Source organism: Phyllostomus hastatus, unplaced genomic scaffold, assembly GCF_019186645.2.
Source record: "Phyllostomus hastatus isolate PE091 unplaced genomic scaffold, TTU_PhHast_1.1 phas_scaffold_501, whole genome shotgun sequence".
Lineage (NCBI taxonomy): Eukaryota > Metazoa > Chordata > Mammalia > Chiroptera > Phyllostomidae > Phyllostomus > Phyllostomus hastatus.
This window is the reverse complement of record NW_025334033.1, coordinates 32,001,214-32,021,619: the sequence shown is the minus strand read 5'-3', so window position 1 is coordinate 32,021,619 and position 20,406 is coordinate 32,001,214. Positions and strand designations below refer to the sequence as shown.

At 44.7% G+C, this 20,406-nt stretch overlaps 2 protein-coding genes across 2 annotated transcripts in view; one reads left to right on the top strand and one right to left on the bottom strand.

The window, feature by feature from the left end:
• Positions 1-17,866, bottom strand: part of NOX5 (NADPH oxidase 5) — a 35,485-nt gene extending 17,619 nt beyond the window's left edge. Inside the window, exons 1-8 of the mRNA XM_045823215.1 lie at positions 17,735-17,866; positions 13,734-13,857; positions 12,165-12,315; positions 7,775-7,985; positions 6,527-6,761; positions 2,096-2,249; positions 1,695-1,873; positions 610-792 (exon numbers count right to left, since the gene is read on the bottom strand). Coding sequence (XP_045679171.1) covers positions 610-792; positions 1,695-1,873; positions 2,096-2,249; positions 6,527-6,761; positions 7,775-7,985; positions 12,165-12,315; positions 13,734-13,857; positions 17,735-17,784 — 1,287 coding nt within the window. The 5' untranslated portion in view covers positions 17,785-17,866. The remainder of the gene's footprint in view (positions 1-609; positions 793-1,694; positions 1,874-2,095; positions 2,250-6,526; positions 6,762-7,774; positions 7,986-12,164; positions 12,316-13,733; positions 13,858-17,734) is intronic.
• On the top strand, positions 10,528-11,393 carry LOC123808516 (nucleophosmin-like). Its single transcript, XM_045823214.1, is given in 3 exon segments — positions 10,528-10,826; positions 10,828-11,088; positions 11,174-11,393. Coding segments are annotated over 3 exon segments (780 nt in total).
• Positions 17,867-20,406: the final 2,540 nt, after the last annotated feature.

The window sequence follows — 20,406 nt, the reverse complement described above, 5'->3', positions numbered from 1 at the left end:
CTGTCTGGAATATAAAGCAGCTTAATACCCCTGCCCTGGTCTGGGGTTCCCTGGAGCCTGCAAGTGAGACTCTATTCACCACCAGGCCCTGCCCACGCCTGCAGGAATACCCTTCCCTGTCTTGTCTGTCCAGCAAACTCCTCCACATCTCTCAAAACCCTGGTATGGCATCTTCTCCCTCATTCAGGAGTCTCCTCTGACCTCTCCAAGACAATGAGTTTGATACCTCCTGGAACTTGACTTCTCTCACCAACATAGTCCCGCACTACAGTGAAAGGGCCGATTCCCTGCTATCTGCTGGACCTGTGGAGAGCAAGACAGGGCCTGAGCCCTCTCTGTGTCTCTGCCACCTAGCGCAGGGCCTCCTATCTTATAGGCATTTAATATATGCTGCCTGAGCATGTTCTCTGCAGACCTGGCCTTTAGTGGTATCCTGTCATTCCCCTTCCTATAGCATCACTCCTGAAGGGCTGCACTGGGTTGTGCACTTTGCTGGTCCTCTCCACTGTGCTGGGGCTCCCTATTTCCTTAGGGATAGAACAGGGTAGCCAGCCACTGCACCCTACCACCACCTGCATCTCCCCTTGGCTGCTGAGGCCGTTTTCGTACCTTGGAGGGGAGGAGATTGACTTCCACAATGCTCAGAGCTGCCATGCGGGACACTACCAGCCCGATGGCCTTCTCCAGGAAGAACACGGTGCCAGGGACCAGCAGCCACTTCCAGAAGTTGGGCCCATGTAGGATGAGCAGGACCCACATGGGGAGGTAGGACAGGTGCGTCCAGTAGAACACCTGTGGGGGTGGGGGTGTAAGCTGCTGGGGTTCAAAGCCTGGGGTGGAACAGAGCCAGGGCTCCGGGCCATCCTTAAAGCCAGGATGGTGCCCAGAGGCTTGGCCATACACTCCCTCTCCTGGTCACCTGGCTGAGTAAAAGGCTGGGGGTGGAAAGCTTCCTTGCTTCTTTGTTCTGGGAATGGAAAAGAAAAGAGCTGAGCACTGAGATTTAGCATGTACTCTGCAACTAGCTTGGGACGGTGGCCTAATAAATGACTTTTCTGAGCTTTAGATTCCTCATCAGTTGAGTGAGGATGCTGATTCCTACTTCAAAGGATTGTCACTGGCCCAGAGTAGGTGCTCTGTATATGTCTATCTCCGATGTGATGAGATCAGTCCAGGGGACAGCCAGGGTCTCCAAACTAAATCCTCTATGACCTCCTGTGTCTTGAGAAGGTTAGAGAGAAGGAAGCAAAAATGAAACTATTATAACATTTTTTGAGCACCTATGTTCCAGGTAGGTAGTTACTGGCTTCACATATATTATTTCATTTGATTCCTAAAAAAACTTCAAAGGTAGAGGAGTATAGATTCATTTTACAGATGAGGAAGCTAAGTGACCTGTAAATAGTGGGGTGGGGATTAGAACCCTGGGGGCCTATGTTCCTTCCCTTCTCTTACATTTTGAGCCCAGTTTAATCCAATTAGAGCAAGGGGATGAGCCAGAGAATCTTCTAGAGCAAAATATTTGCATATGGCAGACATCGACTACAGCCCAATGGCAGAACTCAAATCACATGCACATAATATGCATGCTGGCCGGGAACCTTCCTGGACTCTGGAGTAAGTTACAGGGCATGCACCATGAAATGAAGGTGGGAGCCCAGCCTGGGAGAGGCAAGGGAGCAAGGACTACATACCTCAAAGTGTCCGTTCCTGCGGATGCAGGAGCTGGAGCAGGCGAACATGAGGAGCAGCAGCAGCAGGAGGGCCACACCGGTTGGTGAGGCCAAGCCATGGACCCAGCCAATGCCAGGCCTTGTGGTGAGCATCAGTTCCCAAAACTGGAAGGAGCTGGACTCAGACTGAGCCTGGAGCGCTGGAGATAAGCACAAGACAAGCTCTTCCCATTTAACCTCCCCTTTGTGTCTCCAAGTCTCCCCATCATACACCCGTACAGGCAGGGAGTTTTGTCCAGAGTTCTGGTTATCAAGGGCAACACTTCTCCACCCATTGGGCAGGCAGGACACATGGGGGTTGGATAACTAAGTGATTTGTGAAAGACTCAGTCCCACCATACCCCCAGCCCCAGGCTACTCACCAAAGTTGACAACATGGGCCACAGTGTGTACAAGGGAGAGCCCGACCACCACATAGCCCATAAGCTGGTGGAACTGGATGTTCTGGTCCAGGGGTAGTACCTGAGCCAGCCATGTGGTCCGTAGCCATGTGAGGCAGCGCCTGAGCATCAGCACCTGGCAGGGAAAAGGGGCAGAAAGCCATCTGTCTCTCTCTGCTTTGTCTTCCTTCTCCAGCAGTTGTCTCTCTGCCTCCCTCTGACCTAGCTGTGCTTCCTGAAGGGGCCCCATCACCATGCATCCTGTCTCCAAGCCTTCCCTGCTCTTCTGGGTCCACAGCTGGGGTCTCTAAGACCCCAGGGGTGGGAAGAGAAAATGTTACAGAATGCTTACTGGTATTACTTTGATCTAAACACATGGGAAACACATAAGGCTTTACTAACACTGAATATCTATGTTGACACAGTGCCCTCTTTCAGTCTGTATGTCAGATGGACACATGTCACGTGTGGCTCTCAAACTGTCCTGGGGAAAGACTTGGTTTTCCAAGACACTTTTGACAAGGGCTCCCTCACTTGCTCAATTGCTTTCAATGTAGTTATGTGCACCCAGATATGTGGACTTGCAGATTACATTATCAAGTTTTAACTTTAAGATAACTACTCTTCACAGAAGTGACCAGTAGCTTAAAAAGATTCACTGCAAAGAAAAAGAAGATTGAAAATAGTGTTGATCGTGCAATAGCAAGTTACCAAGAAAATGAATCACATATGTCCTACCCTCGGTAGGAACTCTTAGTCCCAGTTATGAGGTTAAAATTACAAGCCACTCTAATAAGAAGCTGATATTATCAAGAAGACTGTTTGGCCCTGGCTGGTGTGGCTCAGTGGATTGGGTTGCTGGTTTGATTCCCGGTCAGAGCACAAGCCAGGGGTGTGGACCAGATCCCCAGTAGGGGCCGTGCAAAAGACAACCACACATTGATGTTTCTCTCCCTTTCTCCCTCCCTTCCCCTCTGTCTAAAATAAATAAATAAAATCTTTGAAAAAAGAAAAAAAAAGAAGAAGAATGTTTGGACTGGAGACATACATTCCTGACCATTAAAAATGAACCTTGGCTGCTCTGAATAGTGTGGTTCAGTTGGTTGAGTGTCGTCTAGCAAAGTGGAACATCACCAGTTCAATTCCCAGTCAGGGCTCATGCCTGGGTTGCTGGCCTCATCCCCTGTTGGGTTGTGTGTGAGAGGCAACCAATTGATATTTTTCTCACACATTAATGTTTCTTTCTCTCTCCTTCTCCTCCCTTACCCTCTAAATAAATAATTTTTAAAAAATTCTCTTTGGCTTTTTACTTTTTTAAAAAATGAAGCTTGGGGTTGGGCCAAGGCCAGGGCGGAGGCAGGATGTGGCAAGAGCAAGTTTGCACTAACTGGGCTGGCGGTAGAACGGCCTTGCCCCTGGCGGCAAAGTTCGTGCTGGCCAGATTTGGCCCTCAGCAACTTCTTTCAGGGAAGGGGGCCAGTGCAGCTGCTCTTGCAACCAGACATCTTGATCCACATCCATAGATTGGAATTTTGGTGGGCCAGCCATCCTCAGACACCCACTTAGGACAAATGTCTTCGTAGGTAAACATAACTTGCCTTCCCATACAACCAATAGGCTGGTCCCACACCCACATGTGGCAGATAAAAACCAAGAGGGATATCTCAGGAGTGACAGGTCCCAGCCCCATACCAGGCCCCTCAGTCCAGGGTTCCAATGTGAGGAAGGTAAATCTCCATAACTTCTACCTGTAAAGTCCAGTGGGGTTTGAGGCTATGGAAGACAGAAACTTATAGAGTCCCAGGCAGTTCATCTTAAAGGGCTCACACGCAGACTTACTTGGACTCACTCCCTCTGAGCTCCAGTGCAGGGGCAGATTGAAAGGCATAAGAGACATATGGGAAGGAAATGAGTTGTCTGGCATCAGGGTAAGAGCTTGGGGGCAGCTTCCTCCCAGACAGAAAATGGGAGAACAATGGCAGGCAGAGGCCATTGTTCCTTTTCTGAGCCTTCAACCCACAGAGCTACAGAGCAGGTGGGCACCATATCTGAGACTCCATCAACCTGGCTCACACTGTTTGCCCCACCTTGATGATTCCCTGAGCTGCTACCCCACCCAACTTTTGGGCCCACCCAAGCTATTTCCAGTGGCTTTTCCATACCAATGGCTAATCTTAGCTCAGGCTTCAGATTTTCCTAAATTCTCTCAAACAAGCAGAATCTGGCTTCAGGTGCTAAATTGCCCCAGACCTAGGACTAGCACCATCTGGCCTTGGTTCACAGCCTAGCCTCACCTGGGCACCTCCAAGCCCAGCACAAGTAGCAGCCATCTACAGATTGTTTTGTAGCTTATGCTGTATGACCCCAGACAGAACACAGGATGTGGCTTATCTTGGATGTGCCAACAGCAGTCAAAGCTCAACTATAACAGGAAGGTGTACATAGCCCACAAGGGTGTGCACCTTGAGTACTCAGCTTGGGTAATAGGGGGAGGATGTGCCATTGGACCCTACAGGACACCTAGTACCTTAGGCCACTCTATCTGGGAAGCATATCAGCTCTACCTAATACATAAAAACACAAGTAGACTGGCAAAATTAGGAGACAAAGAAAAATGGTCCAAATGAAAAAACATCAAAATTCCAGAAAACAAACTTAATAAATGGAGACAAGCTATCTAATAAATGCAGAGTTCAAAACACTGGTTATAAGGAAGCTCAATGAACTTAGTGAAAACCTCAACAGCATAATAAATATCCAGTGAGAAATGAATGATGCGCTAATTGAAATAAAGAACAATTAACAGGAAATGAACAATAGAGTGGATGAAGCTGAGAATCAAATTAGTGATATAGAATGTAAGGAAGCAAAAAACAACCAATCAGAACAGCAAAAAGAAAAAAGAATTCCCCCCCCCTAAAAAAAAATGAGGACAGTATACAGACCTTCCAGGACAACTTCAAGCACAGGAACATTCGCATCATGGGGGTGACAGAAGGAGAAGAGAGAGAGTAAGAAATTGGAAACCTATTTGAAAAATAATGACAGAAAACTTCCCTAACTTGGTGAAGGAACTAGACAAGTCCAGGAAGCACAGAGAGTCCCAAACAAGATGAACTCAAAGAGGCTCACTCCAAGACACATCATAATGAAAATGCCAGTGTTAAAGACAAAGAGAGAATCTTAAAAGCAGCAAGGGAAAATCAGTTAGTTACCTACAAGGGAGCCCCCATAAGACTGTCATCTGATTTCTCAAAAGAATCTTTGCAGGCTAGAAAGGATTAGCAAGAAACATTCAAAGTAATGAAAAGCAAGAACCTACAACCAAGATTGCTCTACTCAGAAATGCTATCATTTAGAATCGAAGGACAGATAAAGAGCTTCCCAGACAAGAGAAAGCTAAAGGAATTCATCACCACCAAACCAGTATTATATGAAATGTTAAAGGGTCTTCTTTTAGAAGAAGAAGATAAAAAATATGAATGATAAGAAAGCAATAAATACAAATCTATCAACAATTGAATCTAACAAACAAACAAACAAGCAGAACAGAGACAGAATCATAGTTGCAGAGAATATTTTGATGGTTGCCGGATGGGAGGGAGGATTGGGGGGATGGGTGAAAAGGTGAAGGGATTAAGAAGTACAAATTGGTAGTTACAGAATAGTCATGGGGATGTAAAGTACAGCATAAGGAGTAGTGTAGTCAAGGAACATATATGCATGACCCATGCACATGGACAATGGTATGAGGATTGTCTGAAGTGGGGATGCTGTATGGAGGGGAGGCAAAGGGGAAAAAATTGGGACAACTGTAATAGCATAAAAAATAAAATATAATTTTAAAAAAGCAAAAAAATGAAACTTGCCTTATTGTTATATTATACCATAATTCTATCAGCTAATGATAATAGGGCATATATAATTATAAGTAAGTGAGCATATACTGGGTTATTGGAAGGGTCTTTTGTCTTGTTTTAATTGTAGTAGTGTGCAAAAACACTTGGAGACCTCACTCCCTGGCCAAGAGGATCAATCACATTGACTCCTTAGTCTGGCAGGCAAGGCTCTTGAAAGGTTTTCTCTGGTTGAAGCCCTGCCCTGGATCTAGTTCCACCTCCTCTGGATCTGCCATAGTTTTCTTGTGAAGATCAAATGGAAAGTGCCCAGCACCTGGACTGGTACACAGGAAAGGACACAAAAATGCCAGCTATGTTATTTGTGTGTTGTGTGACTATGGACAAGTCACTGCCCTTGTCTGGGCCTCAGTCTTCACCATGGAGTACTGACCCTGATTTCTAAGATGCCGTCCTGCCCTGGCACTCCGGGTGTCCACGTGTGGGTTGTTTAGTCTATGAGGAGCCTACATCAATCCCCCTGCCTGCTTCCCTGCATTGTGCCTCGGATCCCTACCACAATGAAGCTGCAGTCGAAGTTGAGGCATTGGCCACAGCCCTTGGCCACCATGACGCTGATGCCGAGGTCCCGGTGCGCACTAGCTGCCAGTGCGAAGAGTAGCACATGAAGGCCCACGTAGGTTGCCAGGCAGAGTAGCTGGCTGCAGTGATTGTGCCAGTAGGCAGCAGTCAGTGGGCGAGGACGGTGAAGGTGCCGCTGGGTGGTGGGGGGCGTTAGCCAGTGGGCAGCACTGCAAAAGAAGGATGCGGTGGGACCGGCTGGGGAGGGGAGGAATCCACATGGGTTGTGATGGGAACCCCACCACAGCCCACCAACTTTCCGGAGCCTTGTGGCAAGCAGGCCAGCCTCCTTTTGCAGTAGGAAACAAAGGACAAGAGACTTGTTTACAGTCACATAGTTAGGTGAAGCTGGGTTGGAACTCCAGTCTGTTTGATGCCACATCTGTGACTATTTTTATTACCTCTCCTTACTTCCCAATTGAAAAAAAAAAAAAACCCAGGAATTGAAAAGGATGAAATAATCTGAAATGTGCTGTGTTAAGTAATCCACAAGAAAGCTAGTAATACACCAAAAGAATAAACTACAAAACTGGCACTATTCAGAGCTTGGGAGAAACCTGGGTCTGTTACATCCTATTTACATTATTTCTCCAGAGCTCTTTTTACATTTGTACTTCTCTACTTTATGTATTTGTTTATTGGTATAAATTACGTGTCTCTCCCTCCAGAATGCAGCCCCAGTGGGGTAATGCCCTTATTCAAAACAGTGCCTGGTACACAGCAGCTGCTCAGCTGAGTTGAATAAATGATTGCCTTTGCTAATTACTTGTGTGATCCTAGTAGGTATGTTACTTCAGGCGAAATAACTTTAATTTCCTTTTGTAAGTTTAACTTCCTTTTACAAGTATACCAGTGCTATAAAATGCACTGCTCTAATTGTAAAATGTCCAGCACATAGTAGATGCTTAATACTGTGAGTTGATTCTGAAGAGACAGTAGAACATGGAGGCATGACTACAGCTGTCCTCTGCAGAAAAGTGGGCAAGACTGGGCTGGGTTGGATTAGGGCAGGGTGGGAGAGGCAGGCTACTGTGAGCAAGACTGGAGCTGGTCTCTGCTGGGCTAAACTTGGCCTGACTGATTTGGGGTGGGGCTTGGCGGGGCTGAGAGATCCAAGGGGAGTTCAGGCCACTCGTTGCACCTGGAGTCTAAAACCGACATGATGCCAGAGACAGGGCCATACCTGATAGTCAGGTTCTCCATGACCCCAGGGAAGCACTGCAGCTCATCTTGGAGCTCCTTGAAGGTGATGTCGCCACTGCAGTCCTTGTCTGCAGACTCAAAGAGTGCCAGCGTCAGCTGGTCTAGCTTCTCATCCGGCAGGGAGATGGAGCTCTCCTGCAGGCACGACTGGAGAACCGTGCGCAGCTCGTCTGGGTCAATGGAGCCATTCCCTGTCACAAGAGAGGATGAAGCCAAGTGGGGACCTGCTCTGGGACCCCACTCTGACCTGCATACACCCCTGCCCTGCTCAGTCACTGCATACAGTGGTGACCTTTTCCTGTTCATCCACTCAATGTTCCTGCCAACCAATCAGCTTTCTGGGTATAGTCCAGACAAACAAAGAACATGTGTCACCCTCAGCTCACAACCTCTCCATGGCTTTCTAGTGTCAAGCACAACAGAGATAAACCCCTCCCCAAGCATGGAGATTCTTTGGCCTTGATGCGTGTCTGGCTGCAGGATCTGCAGCTTCCTCTTTAAGTACCAGTCAATGTCCAAGACCAACTGTACAAAAGATACACTTGTTTGCTTAATCTATAAGGAGACATGTGGCCAGAGTCTCAACTATCCAGGAGCAAACTGTATGAGGTGATGGTGAGAGGTGAGGTTCCTTTTGCTCCCCAACTGGTGGCAGGCTCTACTCATCCAGGTGTCCTGAGAGGCCATGGCTGGGTACTCAATCCAGCATGTGGCCTTACGTGAACATGAGTGAAGTGATGCGAAACGGAAGTCAAAACTATCAACTGAGATGAGATTTGGGGCATTTTTTTCCCATATATATATTTATTCTTCAAAACAGCAGGACACTCGATTAGCGATTTGTTGGCCAGCTTTGGATACAGACACACATGCAGCAACATGCGTCTACCCCTTTCTACCTGTGTGATGGTGAGCTATAAGTCCTTTAGAGTAGTGAACGTCATTTTGCTCATCTTGAAAGGGGGGGGTAATAAATTCTCCCTTTCAGAATTAATTATGTTCAAGGATTATAAAGTACTTAACACAGTATCTAAAAGGAGGTAGCTGCATATAAATGAAAAGTCTCATTGGCTTTGTGATCATCACTGGGGCCAAAGCAAAAGTCTGTAATCATGTTACAGAGCAGAGTTGAACATCTCTCTCCACCACAGCTCCTCTCCTCCACTTTCCTAGTCAAGAGCATTCATGCAACAGGTTTCAGACTGCACCCAGAGCTCCAGTCCCTCCCCTAATCCCCTTCACACCCTCTCATCCATCCAGCCCTATTCTCTGCTTGGCCATTTGCAAATCCAGAGTCCTCCTTCACAATTATTACCATGTATACCTTCTTCCTTACTCATCTGTTCTTCTATTCCACTGACCCTAAAAATATTCCATCCCTGGGTGAATACAATCATCTGTTCTCTCCTTTCCTGCACCAGGGCAGCTAAGTGAACATTGCTTAAGAAAATCACCCAAGAGGGCAGGAATTGTTTGATCCCCGGCCACAGCAAGATCTGCAACTTGCCTGGAAATCCTCTCCTACTCCTCTGGTAAGGTCACTCTTGGACCACTTCTCACCTCCATGCCCATCCAATCAACCCCTCCCAAGCTCTCATTGAAAATGGAAGCCATTGGAAGGGAATGCCTTCTAGATCTTATCGTAAAACTACAAACCTCCTTACACCTACCCTTCCCTGTCTTTCTCCCCACCCCATCTGCAAGAGGAGGAGTATATTGCTTCCTCCTGTTACAGGCCAATCTCTCCATCTGTAGTCATCAAAAAATCCCAAATGTGAGCAGAGCTTGGTGGTCAGAAAGCAGTCAGTGAAGAGGGTCCCATGATGACTGCAATGGGGTCTGAGGAGGATCCCAAGAAGCAGCATGGCCAACTGCCCATGGAGTGGGCAGGCAGGTCAATTTGAGGAGTAGGTTCCAAGAATGAGGTGTGGCTAGATTGAGTCAGGTGGGAATGGGAGTGAAAGAAACCCCACTGGCCAGAGGGCCTTGCCCACTTGCAAATCCACAGGTAGGTTGAGCTTCTTGGGATGGAAATCCAGCCCTGTGAGTCCTCTGCTCAACAGTCTCTGATGGCTCCCCATTGTTCATTGTAGTGAGACTTCAAACCATGGCCTCCAAGGCCAGCATAGTCTAGTCTCACTCACCATTCCAGTCTCATTGGGTGCCTCTTTCCCATTTCAGCCTCCTTTGTCCTGAAGATTCCAGGCCTTCAGAAACCCTTTAAGCTACAAAGTCACCAAAGATGGAAAAACCAGGATGTGTACTGCAGTGTCATTTATAATTTGGAATGGAATTCTCTGTTTTGGTAATAGGGCTTGAGAAAATAATAATAAATAACAGCTGACACCTATAGAGAGAGTATCCTGTGCTAGGCATTGTTCTGAGTTTAGATAAGCTAACTACTTTAAACCCAGATCAATGAGTATGTAAACCCATACCTCATGAGTATGTAACTGGTGGATCTGAGATTTGAACCTAAGTAACCTGGCTTGAGGGTCAGAGATCTTTACTACTACACTATGCCATATGGAACATAGGGTCACACGTGTATGGTGGAATATGACACAGCTACTAAACTGATGCTGTAACTATACTGATTACCACTTCATACCTACTAGGATGGCTATTATAAAAAAAAAGGGGTGTGATTCCATCCTGCATGTCTGTTCTGAAGAACAAAAGATGTTTATCTCCATCTGCCTTCTCTCCCACCTAAGTGCGTGCTGCCACCCCATGGAAGATGTGATGGACATGGACATGAGCCCTCTGCGGCCCCAGAGCTGTCCTTCCAGGTGCAAACTCAAAGCTAACCAAGATTATCACTTGGAGGTGGATAATGGTGAAAACGAGCACCAATTATCTTTACAAACAGTCAGTTTAGGGACTGGTGCAAAGGATGAACTGCACATTGTTGTAGCAGAGGCCACAAATTGGGAAGGCAGTCCAATTAAAGTAACACTGGTAACTTTGAATATGCCTGTACAGCAAACGGTTTCCCTTGGTGACTTTGAAATAACACCACCTGTGGTCTTGGTTGAAGTGTGGTTTGGGGCCTGTGCGTAGTAGTGGACAGCACTTAGCAGCTGTGGAGGAAGATACAGAGTCAGAAGATGAAGAGGAGGAGGACATGAAACTCCTAAGCATGTCTGGGAAGCGTTTTGCCCCTGAAAGTAGTAGCCAGCTTCCAAAGAAAAAAGTAAAACTTGCTGCTGCAGAGGATGGTGAAGACAACAACGATGAAGAAGATTATGATGATTTTGAGGATGAGGAAGCTGATGAAAAAGCTCCAGTAAAGGAATCTATATGAGATACTCCAGCCAAAAAATGCATGAAAATCAAACTAGAATGGAGAAGACTCAAAACCATCCACACCAAGATCAAAAGGTCAAGAATCCTTCAAAAATCAGGAAAAAACTCCAAAGACACCAAAAGGGCCTAATTCTGTAGAAGACATTAAAGCAACAATGCAAGCAAGTGTAGAAAAAGGTGGTTCGCTTCCCAAAGTGGAAGGTGAGTTCATTAATTATGTGAAGAATTGCTTCCAGATGAGTGACCAAGAGGCCATTCCAGATCACTGGCCGTGGAGGAAGTCTCTTTAAGAAAATGCTTTAAACAGCAGTCTGTTAAAATTTTCCTTCTTGTTTCATTTCCTGGCTGTCCTTTTTATAATGCAGAGTGAGAACTCTCCCTGCTGTGACTGATACAGGTAATTCAGAGTTTCAGTTTGGAAAAACAAAAAGTTCTGGAGACGGATGGTGGTGACAGATGGGCAACAATATGGATGTACTTAATACTGTTGGCCTGTACACTTACAATGGTTAAGGTGGTAAATTAATGTTGTATATATTTACCATGATAAAAAATAACGTTATAAAGCTTTATAGTCTCTTATGAACAAATGTTCATTTTGTTTAGTGATGAAGGCAGTACATATAGTATAGTATTTGTTTAAAAAATGTGTGTGGTACATATGTGTGTGATCAGTTAGAAGACAGTATAGAAAAATGTTATGGGTAATTTTTGCTTTCTTCTTTAAGCCATTTTGTATTGTCTGTAATGTTCACAACAGGCTTGTATAATTATTATTATAAGGAAAAAACAACAGTTTTTTTTTCAAACACAGAAAAAGACAAAGGAAAGTTCTAGTTTCTAGTGAACTGAATTAAGGGCATTTGTCTCCTGGGCCAGAGTCTCCCCTTCTCCCCCACCCCCCATATGTGGGAGGTAGGAACCAGATGGAAAGATGGGGGGAGGGAGACACAACAGCCTCACCTGAGGAAAACTGCCCTGTGTTGGTCACAGCACGGGGACCAGCCGATACCCTTTGTCCCCTTCCACTGATTCCCCCCTTCCCTACAAAGAGCCCTTACCATCAACGTCATACACCTGGAAGAGGAACTTGAGCTTGTCCATGGGGTTGCCATGGATGAGCAGGGTCAGTCCTTCCTGCAGCTCCTGGAGGGTGATGGTGCCACTTCCGTCTGAGTCAAACAGGGTGAAGAATCTCTCAGCAAAGAAGGACTGTGGCCAAGAAGAGTGGAGACAAGCACAAGTATGGACACAGGGCCTGAGCTTTGAATTTATTCGCTCTGTGTGTGTGTGTGTGTGTGTGTGTGTGTGTGCGCGCGCGCGCGCGCACGCCATGGGGTGGTAGAACTCAGGTAGGCTCTAGTTGTCATCCACCCACAAGGCCATACCAGGGTGCAGTGTCCATGGCCCTTCCAGCCTCCTGAGAGCAAGTTTGCGTTCCAGGGGAAGAACCATTCAGAGCCCTGCAGCAAGAATGGACTTGTGTGTGGGGCTCAGGCCCCCTTCTGGCCCCTGGGCCTGGCCATTTGTGTAGGCTCTCTGTCCCTGCATGCCATCACCCCCATCAGCCTTGCAGTCCAGACCTCTAGTCGCCCCTCACTCAAAATGGGAAAAGGGTCAGACATGGGGTCTTCCTGCAGGCTCTCCCAGGTTTTTCCATCCCCTTTGGGGTATACCAGGGATAAGTGAACCCAGGAAGGACTTACAGAGTAGATGTCATTTGTTTTCTCCTTTATGTGTTTGCGCTACTACCTACAGGATACAATGAAGGCTTGTTCTTAAGTGCCAGTTCATTCATTCATTCACTGGACAATCATGTCCTGCAGAGCCCCTGCTTACCAGGCCTGATATTACTCAAAGGCATTGAGTAATGCCTTTATCACTCTCTGTGATGATTACCATCACATCCTGAAATGTCCTTCATCATTAAACATTTACAGCCTCCTATTATGATGGTAATGTGTTGCTAGGCAGAAGGTCTTCTTTTCCCTCTCCATAATTGCAATGGAAGGAGGCAGAGCATTTAAAGTCCTTTGAAGTACCCAGCAAGTGAGGTACCCTCCAATCAAAAGAGGAGCATTCAAATGCCCTTGGGCTGGCCCTTGTCAAGAACAGAGGCCACCAACAGATGGTAGCCCAGAGGACAACTTGGGAGAAGTCATTTGCAGGCTCACTCCTGCTGTTTCTCTCTAATGTCACCACTGTTTGTCAGGCATGCAGGTTGTTGTGGAGATGGGCAGAGGACCCACAAAACCGACAGAGGACTGAGAATGGTGTGGTGGTATGGAAAGCTCATTTCCTGGAGGGAGAACATCAACTTTACCTATAAGGCTAGTGGACATTGTGAGATCAAATCAATAACATTTCTTAGTATTTGACAAGATACTGATTCCCAGCTTCATGTGTTGTTTTGAAGATCATATGATGCATGGCTACCAAGAGGGGTGGAAGGGCCCTTGTAACAGAAACAGAAATACCCTCCAGTTCTGCTTAGAAGTGGGGTCTCAGGCCCAGAGGAAACCCAGAGAACCCAAGGGAAACTTTCACTCCTTGTGAGGCACCATGTCCTGGGAACCAGATCGCTCGTCCTCTATAAATGCAGAGTCCCCACTTCCGGAGTGGACACTTGCCTCTTTCACATTCAGGGCTGTTTTGAATTCTTGCAAGTTGATCACCCGGTCTTCTCCTGCAATGGTCTCAAACTGGCGTGTCACCCACTGAAGCCACTTGGCGTCCTCCTTGGCATTCATGGTGCTGAGAGACAAAGGAGACAGGTTTATGGGTGGGATGGTCTAGCCCTTTATTTGTCTCAGGACCTCTGCCTTCCTCTAACTAGGACCTCAGGCCCCCCATGGGGCTGAGTCACCTTCAGCCATGGAAGAGGAGCCTCCTCACAGGTGTTGCTTTATGTCTTTAAGAACCTGTCTCTTCCTTCCATCCAGCATATCTAGCATCGACTGGCCCAGGCTCGTGCCTCTTTAGATTCTGGAATGATAGAGCTTCAGTGAGAGGATCCCCAGACTGTGGGCATAAGGTCATAGAATGGCACACTCCCAGAGTACTCTTAACATGATGACAACGACCTTTTCACTCAGATTTACACAACTGTGTACTGTGTTTCCAAATACTTCCTATCCACTACTTACTTTGGCCTCTGTGACAATCTGGTGGACGATGACATTTTACAGGAAAGAAATAGGCTCAGAGTAGTTGAATAATTCAGAGAAATTCATTCAGCAGGTGGGAGACAGAGCTCGAAGCCAAGGCCAGTGTTTTTTCCGTCAGACCCCAGAGCCTCCACCCTCTGCTTGAACACTTCCAGTATAAGTCATGCCAGGACCCCTTGACTCTCCAGGTCCAGGGCATCTTCTCCAATACCTGAAGGGTCTCAGCTGTCTAAAACACTCCCAGAAGAGCTAGAACTTCAGAGATCTGAACAGAGGTTAGTGATGCAATGAGGACATCAGGACCCAGCAAACCAAAATGAGGCAGTAAGTGAGGATTTACAGCATCCTGTTGCTATAAATTTTCTTCTGAGAGAATGGCTTTGTCTATATCCCATGAGTTTAGTGTAACCTTAAATGATTTAGTTACAATTGATCCTCATTAGTTGCAGATTCCATATCTGTGAGTTCACCTACTTGGTAAAATTTATTTGTAACCCCCGAATCAATCCTTGCAGCACTTTTGCGGTCATCGTGGACATGGGCAGAGCAGAGAGTAATTTGAGTCTCCAGACGCACACCTTCCCAGCTGAGCTCAAACAAGGCAACATTCTGCCACCTTGTTCTAGTTCTCAGACAGGGAACGAGTGTCTTTTTCATGATCTATTTAGTACTGCATGTGTCACAGTTTTGTGCTTGCTTCTGGTGATTTTGGTCTTTAAAATAGCCCCTTAGAGTTGTGCTAAAGTGCTGCCTAGTGTTCTGTTCCTAAGTGCAAAAAGGCTGGGATGTGCTTTATGGAGAAAACACGTGTTAGGTAAGCTTTATTCAGATAGGAGTTCTAGTGCTGTTGACTGTGAGTTCTATGTTAATGAGTTAACAATTTATATTTTTGAAGGAGTCTTTAAACAGAAACACACATAAAACAAGGTTATATATTGATCGTTGGATGAAAATGTGTGCCCAGATGTTAGCAGGAACCAAAGCCTATATTTTCCCTAGCAGTAATGGTTCAGAATTCTGTACTGTTTGCAGTGACTTTATAGAACATAACTGACATGAAAAACAAGAATTGACTGGACTTGTCAGAGCACACTGTCTAGACTGGACACCGGATTATGAAGTGCACTCCTTCTGGGCCCAGTTTACTTGAGCTTTGCGAGGTCCAGAGGCCCTTACAGGCTCTAGGAAGGCAAAGCTGAGTCTTCAGCCCAGGTCTTTCAGCAATGAATGTTCTCAGCTTTGAAAATGAGAAGTTTTACATGTGACGAAACAAAGACCCCGAGAGGTTTGTTCTCTGTCCAAAAGAACATAGCTTATACAGGGCAGACACAGATACAGACAAATTCCAGGGACCCAGAGCTGAGGAGTTCCCACTGTCAGAACTGGTGCAATGGCACATGAAGAAGTGCCAGTTCAGAAAAGGAGCCACATTGGGCTAAACAATTAGAAAGAGTTTGTATTCCCCTCTGACCGACAGGATCCTAGGCTGGGTGAGCAAAGAAAAGGCTCCTGGTATCACCACAACTAGAGTATTATGATTTTTTAACTCTCCCATGCTTTGTTCTAGCACTTTTTTTTTCCCTAAAATAAAAATGGCTTTGTTTGTTGGGGCTTACTTAAACAATACAGAAAAGTTAATTCAAAAAAAGATTGACTTTATTTATAAATAAAGATTAAAAATAAATGAGCTAACTTCCATTTAAGGAACTAGAAAAAGAATAAAATATACAAATAAAGGAATAGATTATTTAAAAACTAGAAAACTTAAAAAATGGTTCAAGTGATCAATTTATTTTGATTATGACAATGGTTTTACCGATATTTCAAAGAACATTGGTTCTTTGAAAAGACTAAATAAAAAAATCATGATGAAAGAAAAAGAAGTGAAGAAAAAGACAGATTATCACTGATAAAGACAATGAACCCTCAAAATGGAGGGGTACAGAGACATAACAGTACCAAGGGCAAATGTTTGATGAAATTAGAGAAATGAATTAGTTTCAAGAAGTAACAACCTGAACCAACCAATAGTCATTTAAGAAAGTAGAAATGCATTTAAATGTCAGTGAATTAAAATAATGTCTGGCCCACCTTATTTTTATAACTGAGGTCTATCTAATCTTCAAAGAATAAGTCCAATATCAAACCATCTCTGATTATAGAAAATAATGGTAAGATTTCCAATTTATTTTACAAAGATAGAATCACCCAATCCCAATGAAGATTGCATACAAAGGTAATAATAAAAGAGAAAATTCTAGATAAATCTAACTTACATAGATGCAAAACTCAAACTAAAATATAACCAACCTGAATCCTGAAGTCTACTTTAAAAAATAATAATCCACCTGGATCAGGAAAGGCTTACTCCAGTAATATAAGGATAGTCACTATTAAGAAATCTATCGATGACCCTCTGCAGCCCAACAGAGCCATCTACTAAAGAGTAGTGGTCCCCTGCCACCCCCCAAAAAGAAAAAAAAACCCACAAAAAATAAAAAAGAGTATTGGTTCCCAAACCAATACTGATAGATGCCTGTCAGAAACATGGAGAGCTTGCTAAAACACAACCTTTGGGATGAAGCCCAAGAATCTGCACAATTAACCAACACCCTGGGGGGCTTATGACCCATGCTGGGTGGTCCAGGCTTATACCTGGAGAAATGCTGCCCTGAGAGTTAATCAACCCCCACTTTCTTCACCTCTTGGGATCCCACAGGAAAATGTTCCACACAGCAGAGAAAGCTCTAGAAAATTAACTGCGTGCAAGTGCTAACCCAGGGAGGGTGGAGACAGGGTATCTGGTGTTCACCTCCCTCTTCTCAGAAATGTTAGTATGTCAGCCTGTGGAAAGAGAAAGGTAACTCTGGGAAGAGGATAGAGAAGAGGAACAGCTGGCCTTAGGTAGGGGGTGAGGGTATAGGGAGAACAAAGGAGAAAGAAGGCAGCACCAAGGGCGACAAAGTCCTGACGAGGAACTGGGGATCTTCAGAGTCCAGAGCTCCAGGGAATAATGTGTTCACAGAAGCCAGAGCTGACCCCAGGAGACCAAGATTTTAGGTCCAGCATTGCTTTGCACCAATTGAATAACTCACTTCATTGCACTGTAGTTTCCTCAGCTACAAAATGTGACAAGCATTCCTCCAACGGGGGGCTGCCCTGAGAACCAAATGAGATGCTATTTGGGAAAGTACAGCTGGCAAACACTGTACAAATGTTAGCTCTTTTTATTAATCTGACTTGGCCAATTTCTTATTTTACAGATGAGAAAACAGGCCCAGGGAGGACTAGTGACTTAAGCAAGATTGCACAGCTTGTTAGTAACCAGGCAAGAACAGAGCTCAGGTTTCCTGACTTCTGTCCCCAGGCAGACACAGTCACCCTTTGTTGATCCCCCAAAAGGTGAAGAACCCTTGCCTTTCCCTTGTCTCGGGTATGGAAATCTTGATAAATGAGACACTCACCCTGTGCAGCCTTCAGAATCTGCCTGGGCTGGCTTTTCTGGCATGCTCATCCTTTCTCCTGTCTTCTAGACAATACGTGCCAAAGAAGCTGCTGTCCACACAGCAGCCTGTGTGGTGGAGCCCACAGCTCACCTCTCCCCAACTGCTCCTTTGCCGACTTTCTTAAATAGCTGCTCACACCCATAGTCCCTCTGTCATCCATGTAATGAGAAATCCCAACAAGAAAGCCTGTTGCAGGGGTGGGGAAAGATTTTCACTGGGAAGAATGTTGGCTTTCTTTATTCTGGCCCAATATCTTCCACTCTCCCTCTCTCCAGGAGAGGGTGCAGGCAAGAGACCTGGAAATGTACAATGAAAACAATTACCAACAACCTGAGGCAGGCACTGCTCGGTACCAATGAGCTACCTGAGACTTCACTGATAACATCAATTACCAACAAAAACATTAGGTATTAGGCACTTACTCTGAGTTGAGCACTGTGCTAAGGACTTTACATATATTGCACAGTATTGCAGCATTGTCTCCTCTCTGAACCCTCCCCGACACAGAGCCACAGAGCAGTGACATGGGTTGCCTGCCCTGAGATTACCTAAGGTTCTGCCTAACAAAATTTACAGGGTGCACTTTTCTACAATAGGCCACACTGCTAAGACAGGGAGTCAAATCATCTCTACCTAATACACAGAAACAAACACAGAGAGGCTAGCAAATTGAGTAGACAAAGAAATATGGCTCAAATGAAATAACAGAATAAAATTCCAGAAAAAGACCTAAATGAAATGGAGACAAAAAACCTATCAGATGCAGAGTTCAAAATAGTGCTTTATCAGGATGCTCAAAAAACTGAGTACAGCAACAGCATAAAAAAGACCCAGGCAGAAATGAAAGTTATGCTAAGCAAAATAAAGAAAAATCTATAAGAAAACAACAGTGGAGGGGGTGAAGTCAAGAATCAAATCAATGATTTGGAACATAAGGAAGGAAAGCACTCAATCAGAACAGCAAGAAGAAAACAAGAATTCAGAAAAATGAAGATAGACTAAGGAGCCTCTGGGATACTTCAAATGTACCCACATCCAAATCATAGGGATGCCAAGGAGAAGTGGAAGAGCAAGACATTGAAAACCTATTTGAAAAAATAATGAAAGAAAACTTCCCTAATTTGTTGAAGGAAATAGACATACAAGTCCAGAAAGCACAAAGAGTTCCAACCAAGTTGGACTTAGACAGGACCACATCAAGACACATCATAATTAAAATGCCAAAAGTTAAAGATAGAGAATCTTAAAAGCAGCAAGAGAAAAGGAGACAGTTACCTACAAAGGAGTTCCCAGAGGACTCTCAGCTGATTTCTCAAAAGAAACCTTGCAGGCTAGAAGGGACTGGAAAGAAAGGCAAGGACCTATATCCCAGATTACTCTATCCAGCAAAGCTTTCATTTAGAATGGAAGGGCAGATAAAGTGCTTCTCAGATAAGGTCAAGTTAAAGGAGCTCATCATCACCAAGCCCTTATTATATGAAATGTTAAAGGGACTTATCTAAGAAATTGAAGAAAATAAAGAATTATGAACAGTAAAATGACAACAAACTCACAACTATCAACAACTAAACTTAAAAATAACCAACAACAATGAAAACAAATAGTAAGTGAACAACGAGAACAGGAACAGAATCACAGAGAAGTGGACATCACACGGAGGGTTTTCAGTGGGGAGGGGGAGGGGAAGAATGGGAGGAAAGGTACAGGGAATAAGAAGCATAATTGGTAAGCATAAAATAGATGGGGAGAGGTTAAGAATGGTATGGAAAACAGAGAAGTCAAAGAACTTATATGTACAATTCATGAACATGAACTAAGAGTGGGGAGTGCTGCAGGTTTGGGGGGTGCATAGAGGAGGGAGAATAATGGGGGGAAATTGGGAAAACTGTAATAGCATAATCAATAAAATATACTTTAAAATTAGAAAACTGCCTAAAAGTACAAAAGAGGGCTGATTATTTAAAAAATTATAAAAATACCTAAAAGCACAAGAAACAATTGTTCCTTGGTGACTGGACCCACAATATCCTCAAATCTTCATGAATGGGAGCCCCAAGCCACCAAGGTATGGCTCATATTGAACTGAGGGGATTGAGAAGCTGAGTGGAAGCAACCACAAAACTTCTAGAGATGGGCTGAACATGAACACACATGTGCAAGCATGCATACACATATACTATGCAAGATGAGCCAGCAAGCTGGTACTTCAAAAGACCAAAAATAATGAATGCCAGGAAGATAGTCAATCAAATTAATAACAGGGAGAATTTCTTCTGTAAAAAGTGAAGATAATAGACTTTAAGCACATGTATTTAGAATCCTCAAAAAGAGAAATAAAATAAAAATATCCATTTTAAAAAGGATAAGAACTTAAATAAAAATGGGAAGAAATTAAACCAGCCCCAGTTGGTGTTCTAGACATATGGAGAAACATATAGTTTTTAAATTTTTAAAGTAATTCAATAAATAGAATAATTTTTGGACTAGACATAGTTGAAAAGTGTTTGTACAATCCCTAAGATAGTATTCATTGGAATAATTTTGTAAATTTTTTCATTTATCTGTGGGGAGGCTCTGCCCATAGAGTTCTCCCAGCCACCATGGATGAGAATAAGTCTACCAAGACATGA